Source organism: Parasteatoda tepidariorum, chromosome 9 (genome assembly GCF_043381705.1).
Source record: "Parasteatoda tepidariorum isolate YZ-2023 chromosome 9, CAS_Ptep_4.0, whole genome shotgun sequence".
In the NCBI taxonomy this organism is placed as follows: Eukaryota; Metazoa; Arthropoda; class Arachnida; order Araneae; family Theridiidae; genus Parasteatoda; species Parasteatoda tepidariorum.
In genome coordinates, this window is record NC_092212.1 from 1,857,512 (window position 1) to 1,870,848 (window position 13,337).

A 13,337-nucleotide genomic window follows, 5' to 3' on the forward strand; every position below is an offset into this window, starting at 1 on the left:
TTTTTATGCTAGTGAGAACCAAAACAATATGGAAATGAATGAGGGAAAACTGGATCCTACCACGTGATTTCCCGGCCAATAAAAATGTAGCGTTAAACGTTTAACGCAACCTTGTTGGAAGTCGCATAGGAAGTATCACTTCAAAATTATACTAAATTTAATTTATTAAACCATGAACATTGTAAAAATTTTACCACTGAACATTGATAAAAATTTTCATTCAAATTTGCCGCAAACTTAATATGAAAATAAGCGAATCACATTGAAATGTTGACTGGTAAGATACACAATTTTTAACGTCATTTTAAAGTATGTAATTTTACATGGCAAAATACAAAATTTCTGGACGGAAACAGATTCGCAGTACTGAGATTCTAACTAGGGTTGCCTCTTTCGGTGGTGAATGTTCTGTCATCTGAGCTACCGTCACTCTATGGGAACGTTTGCCCTTCTAGTAAGTTAATCTATATAATTTCATTAAAAAAATGTTTTTTTCTCTCACCTGATTGTAGATTTGCTGAAGACGGTGCCAACTTTTCCATTAACCGTGATGATCCGACATTAATACAGAAGACATTGGACGATGATTACACATTATTAAGAAATCTCGGACTTCGGGAAGCTCACTTCGCAAGGGCGGTCAGTACTCTTATCAATTTTTAAATTACAATATTCCATTTCGTATGCTTGAAGCAATGGAGTACGCGGAAACTGCGACGACGGAAGGTTAACTGTTAACCGAGCTCATAGCCAAATCCTGAATATTAGTCTCAGTATTGTTCGAAATTTAATCAAACACCAGTTTTAAAACATGCTTATTTAACACACGTACACAAACGAGTAGAACTCATTTCGCACAAGGACCCCCTTACTTGGATTCGAAGATCAACAAAAATCGAGACAAATATTTAAAACAGTTGAGAAATGAACTCCTACCATGTGTTGTACTGTTTAGAGGTCTCCCATACTGGCCAATTCTTTCGGAAGATTCCATTTTTATATATTTAAAGTGACAGTCAAAACTTTGTTCTTTTTTCTTATTCTTAGGTTAATAAGTTCAATGAGGAATTATTTTAACTGCTATTAAAAATAATTAATTAATCATACATTCAGGAGTCGGAGATCTAAAGTATGATATCCATGAATATCACACTTCGGAGCGATGAAACTCCGGCGAACCGCTTTCGGAAAAAAGTTTTTAGAAAGTGGTTGAGAACTACTACTTTCAGAAAATAAGTTATTTTTGACAATTTTTACAAACTACGCAATTGTAGGAACAAAATGTATGACCTTTGAATTATTTTTATTTAAAGGCGGGCAAAATAGATTGTAATTGAAATTTCTAAACCGAAAGTCGCGCATTAAAACCTAAAATTTGCTACTAGCAGAAAAATTACCTCGATAATTTTGAATGATGACCGAGCTGGTCACCAAAGGCGGTTAGCATTGAATAATGAAATAAGTGAAAAAGAAGATTTTTTGTATTTCATTTATTTATTTTCTCATCGAAAAATTGATAGAAAGGGAAAATGAATTAAATGATAGAAAAACTAAATGGAAGTTTGTCGTTGTTGTAAAAACCCATGTTGTTGTTGTTGTCGTAAGCCATTAAGCGATTGTTCTTGTTTTCCAGTGGCGCCATCTATAGCCAAGAATTTGACTTCTGCCACACCCATTTATAGGGCGGACTCATTCATTCATGCATCCATTCATTCACCGACGGATCGTAATTTTGGCCACAACCAGAGAACGATCCATCGCCAATTCATTATCCCCAGAAGTATAATTTTTTATGGAAACATGAATTACTTTTTGATCCGACAGATAAGTGCACCAGTCACCATTTACTACACGTAGAGTCATCGGCGGGCTGGATACTACTATTCTCACGAACGTGAGTCCAGCGCCCTGCTCAACCAGGCTATCTCAGCTTGTAAAATCCCATAAGAATAAAATATACTTGATTTTAGAAAAGTTTTCATTTATTTCGTACATTTAGAGAAAAAAAATCATTTCATGTCTTTTCACAGTTATTTGTGTAGTAATGTTTCTTTTTCTATCAATTATTTCATTCACTTATGTTTGATATCATTTATTTTCAGAATTTCAATGCCGCTCGAAGTTCTTTCTTGCCTACAGATGAAAAGAAAGAGTTGATTCAATATCTGAAGCGCGTCTATGGGACTGAGTAATATCTCCTAAAAGACCGTTCACACTGCATGCCAAACATTTGGGTATTCGGCGATGCGAATAAGAACCTGATTGGCCAGCGGAAAACTTGCCCATTAAACTCTTGTTCGCTTTTCAAAATTCGTAAAATTTTCACAAGAACTGAGGAATTCTTTGACGGGAATTCTGTATTTTTTTTATATGAAACTTTGTAGAAATATAACACAACTTTGTTGCAATAGTGAATAAAATTTATTTAATAATTAAAAAAAAGCATTTATTCTGCGCTAGAAAAGTAGGCCGCTTTTTAAGTCATTGGAATCAAGGATTTTCTTCTCAGTATTCCGTAATTATGGATATTTTCATTCTGAATTCAATTTTCTGGTTTTGGCGTTAGCAAATTTGAGGGCGGAAACAACCAAAAATATTGGGTTATCGATTTTCATTGTTTATACAAGGTACTTCAAAAAAAAGTAGACCAAAATAAGCCGGCACAGGAAAGGAATGAAACAAAAATCCTATAGGAACATGTATGAGGTCGCACGTGATATTCGGAGACCTTAAAGTGGTTGCAAATTATGCAACCATTTACCTTTTTACTAGAGCCACATAATTTTGATTCACTTTGATTTTACACTGACATATTCCGGTTAAGCCAAGAATTTAGCGTCATGCATCATAAGCGTCAAATTGTTCAAAATCACTGTTGGATTGAAAGTGTGCATTGTACGCATAGCATTTCAGTCAATGAGAGAGCGAGCAAAGCATGCGTAAATGTTAGATCGAGTATAAGACCAATTCGCGATTTCCCAATCCAGTGACCTTTACAAACCTCTTGGTATTTTCTTAGATATATAAAAAAATGGATTCTTCACTTTTTTTGTTAGTTCAGGTAGCAAATTTCGAAAGGTAAAAATGCTTACATTATATTTGATACCAACTACAACCGAGAGAAAGAGCACCGAAAGAGAACGAGTCGTTAAATGCCGCTGGATTGTAAATGAGCCACCAGTACACGTGTTTTTAACTCCTTTGTGTTTTTAAAAATATTATTATTTTGATTCTTATGATTATTTTGGATGAAAACTTTTTGCACACATGCTTGATTCCTGTTTTAACGCATTTTATTTAATATTATTTTAAACTACTATTGTTTTTAAATAGTACAAACATACAAACCATTTGGATATTTTATGAAGTGATGATGAAAAATGAATTATTATTTAAACTAACAATTAAAACTAATTTTATATTTTAAAATAAAGAATTATATAATCATTAAATTGCTGGAGTATTGGTCACAAATAGGTGAGTTAGAAAGAAGTTTTACGCGGTGTTTTATAAGTATCAACCTGAACACACATTTGTAAATTCTTTGGAAAATAGGTTCGAAAAGTAGGCACATAAAAGGTTTAAAAAACTTTAACTTTTTAAAAAAATATATTTGATAACTTAAACTGGTAAAGAAAAATGTTAAATAGTATGTAAAAAAAATTTTGCCATCAATTTGTACATTTCTCTGTGAAATGGCTTAAGTATCTTCCACTGTTACTAACTTTGCATTATGAATGAAATGATAGACTTTGCATGTATCTTATCCTGTTAACATAAAATTTAAATAGCTACAAAATTGAGTTAAGATTTCTTTAATATTAAAATTGACTTAAATTAACTCTAATGAATTCCATTGTACATTCATGCTCGTCATACCATCAAAAAATAAAGGTGCAATTTATTTCTAGTGCAAAGTAGATAGTGGGTCTGTGTGTGTACAAGGGCTTCTCAAGAGAGGAGGAGCAGGTTCATACCGGCGCACGCGCCGGTCGAGCGACCCAGTGAAGTCCCTCCATGGCGTTTATTAAAATCCAAAAATTAGATCTATTTCTTGTATTTCAATTATTCCTATAAAATGCTAAAAAAGGGAAACAAATAGCTCAATATATAGCATTATCTTGATTGCCTTCTCTCCTTATAAATACCACATTGCATAAATATTTTTTAAACGAATTTCAATAAAACAAACTTTAAATTCTACAAATAGCTTTTTTTTTAATACATAATTAAAGCAGTTATATGCACCTCAGTTATATGCAACAAGAAATTTTTTTTGGGGGGAGGGGGAGGGTCGTGTGAATAGCTTGAGAAACATTCAAATGGTCTAGTCACCAAGTCACATTCAAGTCACTTAGTAAAGTAAAATACATAATAGAATTCAAGGATTCACAATCAATAAAAAATCTATAAAAATTTTCAATAAAACAAATTTATTTTTCTACGTATAGCTTATTATTATTATTAAGTTAAAGTAGTTAATAACTAAAGTAGAAGAATTCAGTCTTTTTCTTCTCTCTTATATGCAGCAAGAAAAGTTTCTTTCCTGGGTGGGGGGCCCTGCGACATTCGTGTGAAGAAAAATTCCAGTGATCTTAAAATAAAATACATAATCGAATTTGGGGACTCACAATCTATAAGAAAATTGTTCTACTTTATAAAACAATTTCATTTCAACTTTTCGAAGGGCAGTTACACATGAATTAATATCAATCTACTAAATATGGAAGGAGTCACCTAGTTAAAAGTACTATTATTTGCCATTAGAGTGTATGTAAATTGTAAGCTTAATTTAAATGTTAATTTATTTGTTATTTGAGTACATTTAAGCTGTAAGTTAGAGTTTGTGTATCATCATCGGTTGCTATGGTGATATTATAGAACAAGTTTTTATTAAAATAAAGAGTTACGTTTTTTTTGCTGTTGTCAGAATAATTTTATTTCAGTTAAGAGAACGATAAAATATTGCTCTTTCTGGTAGAGTCTCCTAACCTGTCAACATAACATGAAGGAAGATGAAGTGTACTTTAATATCATAATTATTTTAGGAAGGAGGTGTATTTATAAGAGTATATTTATAAGGAGGAATATTTATGTGTGCTTATATACACTTGGGGTCATTTCCTTGAAAGTTAATCGTCAACATGCTAAGTTAACATCCATTAGACAGTAACGCCTACTTTCATCTTCCATGCTTTACTCTGCGGTGTGAACCACCTTCCATTTGGTAATTACGATGGTTAAACGGCGATCAACGAGAATAAAATTCAATTTTCAAATAAATAATGTCCACAAGGTTAAAATCTTAAGAAATAATCAAACATTTTGTAAATACTATATCTTTATTTAGACACTTACAACCAAAATAGTACAATGAAATATCGTAACTTTATAAAAGTTTTGGCAATCAGAGTCAGTCCTAGACCAATTTACTGTGTGTTTTCCTTGCATTGTTATTCATAAAGCCTAATCTATGATGTATTTTCTTTTTTATTTGAAAAAAAAAACATTTCTGAAAACATAAATTTTTTACTATTATATCTACCAGTATTTAACTCTATGAAATTTTATAATTTTTTAAAAAATTGATTGCGATGAACGTATTGTACATATTGTAAATACTGTAAATAGTTAATTATAATTGCCTTTAATTTTTATCAGACTTGTACTTTAATATTTGTACATAAATTTCTTAATTATCCATTACTTATTTTTGCCAATTTTCATATCTTTATCCCCAACTAATTCTTATATGTTAACATGATTTGAACTGCATATGCAGATATCCCGAGCCGTTACTGCCTCGTACTCCTCCAAATTTCCCGTCCTCATTACCTATGTCATTAGTCTCAGTCGCCCTAGGGCATATCACAGATAAGAGGTCTAGTGCCCGCTTGCGCGGGCAGGTACCTTGCCAAAATACATGATCTAGCTAGCGATGAACGTGATTTAAATTGTAACGTCCTTCATTTTCAAAGCCTTCTGCGCAACATTCACAGCGTGGGAGGCATGAATGATTTATCTAGCGAAGAAACTCAGGATCTTGGTCCTTACCCCGTGCTGTCTCAATTAGCTTGTGGGTGGAGAGTCATCGGAGAGAGAAGTACGTTAGTTTCTGTCTTTATTTTCAAATGATTTAAAAACCCTTTGCTTAGGAAACTATATGAAACTGAAAACTACATTAAATTTAGTTCCAAAAGAAAGTGTCATTGAAATTTTAAAAAATATTTATGACAATTAAATACGCAAAATATGAAGAAAGGGGAAAATATCGTAGTACATTATACAACTGAAACGAGGAGAAGGCGTAAGGGTCAAGCCATGGAACCGGTCTTCTCTCCAGATGAGCATTGCGATCGCGAATAGTGTAGTTCAAGAAAAGCGAGGGTGAGGCTCCTCCTACACTACCTCGACATCCTTCCAGAGCTGGCTAATCACCAGAAGATTTTCACTATCACCACCTTACAGCAGTTCCCGATCCGAGGGGAAAGTTTTCGCTGCTACCGGGGTCTTTAGATGTCAAGGCTTCGGCAATGTACAACAGCTTCTTCTCGCTCCATAAAATGTGCCGAAGAGCACTACTTCTACCGGTGCACGAAGAGTACAACTTCCAGCAAGACCATAATTAAATTTCTCTGGGTGCAAGGAGTGCCCCAGTGAAAAGCGACTATTGGCTGCTCCTTTACATCAGCTCATCGATTGGTCTCACCTCACTTATCAAGGAACTGAATAACCTTCTCAAGAATGAAGAAGTTGTAGGACTTCCTCAATCCCTTATTCAAGGAAATTCTTCTGACAAGTAATGCCTTTGTTTCTTGATCAACCTTACTCCTTCTCAAGATTTCGGACTTTTCACACGGGGAGCTCCGTTTCGATATTTTGAACTTTTTTCCCGAGTCTTAACATCTTAGAGGATCAGGCCGATAGCCCTCTGGGCTAGGTACCTCGTGCAATTTTTTCACACAAACATAAGCATAAGAACGAAAAAGTTGACAGGTATGATACGGAAGATTATGTGTGCTGAAGAGGATCAAGAAGGATTACACCAAATGGTAAGAAATGGGAACTGGGGGAAAGGGCTCACCTGGATTTTAAAACAGTGGAAAATGTGATGTTCAGGGAAAAGTTCCGGTTTACTTTAAACACTGGTTATCGTCAAAAGAACATTTTCATCTAAAGAACATCAAGGAATATAAAATTTAAGCAGAAGAAATATAAAATAATTTAGTTTTGTCATTTTTAAAATTAAAACGTTCTTGGACATTAAAATTAACATAGTCTTATACCTTAATTTCATTAATTATTTTTAAAAATTGAGTTGGTGCCATTAAAATTTAATGATATTATAAAAATTCGTTTTATTAAGTAGATAGTCTTATTCAGCGACATTAGAACGTAATTTATTATAATGTATAATTTTGCTATTATTTATTTTATTTGAAATCTAAAACTGTTGGTCTTAATTACGAAATTGAACTGGCTCTAAATGTTAGTAAACAGACGGCAGATGAGCCCAAATGACGTCTTTTTTGAAAATCACGTGACTTCTCATTTTATCTCAAAACGAGATTTTTTTTAATTTGCGCTGTTTGGAGAAGTAATAAGATGTTTTCTGAGGTTTTGAGTGATTCAACATGTATTGGGATTAAAAAAAAAATTATACGTAATTAATTGTCTTCAATAATTATCAAAAACGCCCACTATGCATTTACCTAGATTCCCAATGTAAAGTAACGCCCACTTTCTACTGAGAATTTTTCTCATTTGAGCAGCGCACAAAGGTAATCAAGTTTCGTTCCTTCTATTGCTGCAATAAGTGATAATTATGTGACAACAACAGAACGTCGCAATAATTATCTTCAGCAAACAGTTTAGCGTATGCAGTGGCCATTTGATCACCCGTCTCGAATTCTATCGAGTATGTTTGGGATGCTTTAGAAAGACGCGTAGATCCCTGCCACACTTTGCCGCCAAAAACAATGGCTTGCACTTGAGATGAGAGCTCACTTTTAGATCACCAATGAGAGGTGATCCTACTCCACACTGAAGATACTTTTTCAATTCCAAACTGCCACATCTGGTTTATTCATTTCAGACACATCCTAGTTTCTGTAAGCGCCACGCTTGTCTGGTTAATACCTTTTTTTATGTTATTTTATATATTATTATGTGTGGTAGTTTCCGAAAATTCTGTGCTTCCTAAGTTCTTTTGAGTTATGGTCATTGTCGTGATTTATGTTAACAAGTGTATGTTGATTGGAATAAATTTATTTCCCTTTTCTATTTGTATTAACTTATAAAATGGTTTATTATTTATTAAATAGAAAAAAAAGTAACGCTAGAGCTCATTGGGATCAATGGGTTCGTGGAGGTTAAGGTAGTAGTAATAGTAGTTCATTTACGTCGCACTAGAGCTGCACAATGGGCTATTGGCGATGGTCTGGGAAACATCCCTGAGGATGATCCGAAGACATGCCATCACAATTTTGATCCTCTGCGGAGGGGATGGCACCCCCGCTTCGGTAGCCCAACGACCTGCACGCGAAGTCGAGCACTTTACGGTAGCACAGTTTAACGAGGACCAATACCGCACACCCTCGGTCCCTACGCAGACTGATCCAAGTGGGTCACCCACCCGCACACTGACCGCAGCCAGTGATGCTTGACTTCGGTGATCTGCTGAGAACCGTGTCTTAACGATCAGTCCACTGCGGGACCGTGGAGGTTAAGGATCCTCCATTCCATGACCAGATCACCAATTGTGGTCAGCATTGAGCAAGTACCCTTTACTTCCTAGACCAGCTGGTACCCATCGATCTGAAACGTTTTAAGCCGACACTGGGAATCGAATCCAAGTTTTGTGCCTCACTCACTGACCCATCATGGCTTATTGACTAGAAAAACTATGCATGATTTTTTTTCCATCATCGACCGCCTACACAACCACTGGTATCATAGGACATCCTTTGTATCCTACTGGACATAAAATGAACCCAGACTGCTTCGGCCAGATTTGCAAGTGGCCCTCTTAAGTTACTTACTTTTGAGGGAGTCAGGTGGATCTTCCCTACTAATGCTGTGTTCAACCAGCTTCGCCGGAACATATTCCGGTTTGCCTTGGACTATGAGATCTTGTTATGGATTTTCTTCCTGTCCTGGAGCTTATCTGACATTTGTCAGATTAAGAGGATAAGCAACAACATTGTGTATGAAATCTTTTAAATCAATAATATATTGTGGAACACAGCCTATAGTGAAAATATTAGCAGCAAAATAATTTTTTATTGAAGTAAATGAATGATCTATGTTTTGGACAAATGAGGAATTTCCCCTCTCCCAAAAATATAATTTAGAGGCACGTCTGAAAGGCAGGATGTGATAATGTACAATAACAGACGTAACTTTTCTGTAGATCTTTTCGTACTTAGAAATTTAAAGGATAAAGTGATTTATAACAACTGCAACTCCTAAAAGGTAAATTTACTACTACTATTATAAATTTATAGAGCTGTAACAAATCCAGTTATATTGAAGAAATAGTTTTTCTTAATAAAAACACATTTATTTGACACAGTAGAAACCACGTTTTTGTTTTGGTTTATTAGTTTATTTAAAAAAAGAAGAATGATACTCAGAAGCCAGATTTAAAACACGGAATCAAATGCGATGTAATACATTTTCATGAAAACTATGTTCGTTTTTTTAAATACTCGTTTTGAGCCTGTCCATTACTTGCCATATCTGTCCTTTTCGATAGGCATTGTGTGCTGCGTCCATTTTTCCTAGCCCGCAGGTTTACTATACAAAAAGAATGTGAAGTGTTCACTGCGAGGGGATGCACTTCTGTCACGACTGTATGTTGCGATGCGTCGAGTTCTTCAACTGCCTCATGGTTTGTTTCGTTGCCTCTTTAAAAAGTGTGAGGCTGTTGGTGCTAAGATTAAAATTGTTTGTGAAATAAAAATGATATTGATTTTAAAGAAATATTTTATTGTATGAATTTAATTTAATCCAATACGTGAACTGTTTGTTCCATTTAGAATTTGCCGATAGCTTCTTTGGTGGCTTCAACAAGTTTGTCCCACAAGGCTCCCAAATCATCTTTGTAGGGTCTGAAAAACTCTAAAGCCTCTCGGCTCATTTCTGCGCTCAAGTCCTTGGCATTGGCGATGAACTGGAACACACACAAAAAATAGCTTATTTAACATCATATATATTCACACACACATATAATAAAAAATAAAAAAAAAAATCCCGAAAAATGGGGAAAAAACAAAAAATCCGGAAAATAAAAAATACAATCTTTTCATCAGCTCACACGATTATATCCACAAAAAGGAGTGCTTTCATTTTCCATATATATATATATATATACAATTTTCTAAGTAGTTTTGCACTTTTGAAGAAAAGCTCGAAACAATAAAGGGTTATCCATAAATGTCACCTTGTATTATTAAGCAAGATTTATTAAAAATGAAACTGGCATCGCGAAGCATGGGTGAAAGCCCTTATATAGCAAGACGGAAAAGAGAAAAACCTGGTACGTAAAACATTTCATTCCAGCATTTTTTTCGAAAAAAATGCAATATTCGTAACTNATACACAATTTTCTAAGTAGTTTTTGAACTTTAAAAAAAAAGCTCGAAACAATAAATTGTTATCCATAAATGTCACCTTGTATTATTAAACAAGATTTATTAAAAATGAAACTGGCATCGCGAAGGATCACCTCCCCATAAAAGTATGTTTTCTTTTGCATGTTTTCTTTCTCTATGCCATCAAAGTTTAGTTTCCGGACGATTATCATTTGTTATTAAATTTTGTCTTATAATACAAAATATAATTTCTGAACAATCCAAGATCGTTTTGAGCTCTTCTTTTCGAAAATTACAAAAACTACTTAGAAAACTGTTTGAAACTTATTAAATTTTAAAAATATTCAAAGCAACTTTTTTTATTAGTTGCCAAATACAAAATAACGAAAAAACATTTCGAAATTTTTTCATTGCATTTGCAGTTTAAAAGAACTAGCTTAAATACTCGGAACTTGCGCAGTTTTTAACGAATTTGTTTTTAAAAAATTTAAATCGACAGTTTTGTGACTAATCAGAAATTGATCATAAAATTTTGTTTACTTCCATTGAATACCTATAAAGTTATAACGAGAAAAAGTAAGACAAAAAAAATTAATTTTTCTCTAAAAATGTCCATATTTCCAGTAGGCTTCGAACGGCTATGAGTTGACGACTCACTTGTCACGTTGGTTGCCAAATTATAAAACTACTGTGAAACGCCTATCTCTTGGCATATTTCAATGGGATTTTTGACCTGAGAGCGTAACAATACAATGAAATTCGTATAACATTACATAAATGAAACAAAACTACAACTTTAAATTAGCTATGCCAACTTGCCGTGGAAAATTATCTGGGCATTGGAACGGAATATTTGACAAGTTACTTAACTTTTTTATTGGCAACCGCAGATTTGGCGGCATTTTCCCCCTAAGATGAAAATTGTATCCCATTTTGTCTCAAATTCTTATAAGATCAGATAATGTAGCATTAGATTATCACCGTCGTTGAACAGCTGCCCCAATTTTACGACCACCAATGTTTAACTCCGTAGCCTTATAATTTAGGACACAATTCAAAAGACAAGGGAACTCCTGGATTGGGAGAAATTTGTCTTTGTGGAGGACATTTTGGTGGAATTAACCTGCATTTGAGTTACATGGAAAAGAAAACCACGAGGAATTTCCACGGTTAGCTTGACGGCAGATGGATTCTAACTCATGATTCGTCTACCACTGAGGATATTTTACGTCAGCACTGTGGTAGGTGCAAGCCGGTTGCGGAATTCGTATCAACCAGCAATCGCTGGAATTCGAACCCGGTTCACCTCATTTTAAAGCGAAAACTGTATCCCCTGAGACACCACTGCTCATACAGCATTAGAGTAAATTTTTAAATATTAAACAAATTAGCCAACAAGCACTTTTCATTTTCGTCCAGTTGTGTTTTTTAACTGCTTTAAAGTTTTGCACCATTTTCAGAATTAGCACTGGGGCGCTTTCTAAAGATATGCTAAACCTGACTCAATAGTCATGAGAAACTATTACAAACTTACAACAGTTATGTAAACAGCATACTATTTTCAACAAAGTATCATTTCAAGCCGTGATAGCTCATGGGATATGGCATTCGCCTTCGAATGAGGTGGACCGGGTTCGAATCCCAGCGATGGCTGGTCGATATGAATTCCGCATTCAGCTTGCACTGACCAAAGTGCTGACGTGAAATATACTCAATAGTAGACGGATCATGGGTTAGAATCCCCTTGCCTTCAGGCTAAGACAGGGAGGTTCTCGTTTTCTTCCTCTCCATGTAACGCAAATGTGATTTAGTTCCATGAAAAAATCCTCCACGAAGGCAAATTTCTCTCAATACTTGATCCAGGAGTTTCTTGTCTTCCGGATTGGGTTCTAAATTGCAAGGATACATAGTTAAACACGAGTAGACGTAAGCCCAAAAATTGGGTCGGCTGTTCAACGACGCTTATAAAATATAAAGCATATCGTTTCATGCGAACCTTCTAAAAAGAACTTACTTCCATGGCGATGGCCTTGATGGTTCCGTGTTTCTCCTTCAGTTTTTCAATGCCTTTCCCCCACATGTCCTTCACCCACCGTCCAAACTTCTTACTGTGATCCTGAATCTTGACGCCGATGTCCTTGAAGAAGTTCTTCACTTTGTCCCATGCCTCTCCCCTCATCTCCACTCCCGACTGATGATGATAGTCGAAGAGGTGGCCGATGATCTCCTTCAACTCCACATCACTCAACTTCTCCACTAACTCCTTCAACTTCTTCACGATCTAAAAAGGGAACAAAAATCCGTGTCATTGTTTTCATGCAAAATATATTTCGTATCTGAAAATTACTGTTTCACTTGAACCGGGATAGTCTGGTTGGCAGGACACCGGACGGGAGTTCGTGAGAACGAGAGTTTGAATTCAGCCGGCCAAAAACTCTTCGTGTTGTGAATGGTGACTGGTGCACTTTAAATCTGTAGGGGTCACAAAGTTCTCCGTGTTTCCGTGGCAAATTATATACCTCTGGGGATAATGAATTGGAGATGGATCGTTCTCTTGTTTTGGCCAAAATTTCGATTGGTCGGTGAATGATAGGAAGTATAAATGGAACCGTCCTATAAACGGGTGTGGTGTACGGGTGTGACAGAAGTCGAATTCTTGGCCACAGATGGCGCCACTGGAAAACAACTACAATTGCAACCCCTCTGCCTTCATGGCCGACAATAACAACAACAACAACAGTG

At 35.2% G+C, this 13,337-nt stretch overlaps 2 protein-coding genes across 2 annotated transcripts in view; one reads left to right on the forward strand and one right to left on the reverse strand.

Annotated features, from left to right (window-relative positions):
- The window catches only part of LOC107437812 (adenosine deaminase), a gene marked incomplete in the record, with an annotated part of 24,202 nt that extends 21,760 nt beyond the window's left edge, over nucleotides 1-2,442 (forward strand). Inside the window, 2 exon segments of the mRNA XM_071185291.1 lie at nucleotides 513-639; nucleotides 2,103-2,442. Coding sequence (XP_071041392.1) covers nucleotides 513-639; nucleotides 2,103-2,192 — 217 coding nt within the window.
- Nucleotides 2,443-9,973: 7,531 nt separating this feature from the next.
- LOC107437813 (uncharacterized protein PF3D7_1120000) overlaps nucleotides 9,974-13,337 on the reverse strand; it is a 35,334-nt gene continuing 31,970 nt past the window's right edge. Inside the window, exons 8-9 of the mRNA XM_043045913.2 lie at nucleotides 12,610-12,876; nucleotides 9,974-10,174 (exon numbers count right to left, since the gene is read on the reverse strand). Of these exons, the coding sequence (XP_042901847.1) occupies nucleotides 10,037-10,174; nucleotides 12,610-12,876 (405 nt within the window). The 3' untranslated portion in view covers nucleotides 9,974-10,036. The remainder of the gene's footprint in view (nucleotides 10,175-12,609; nucleotides 12,877-13,337) is intronic.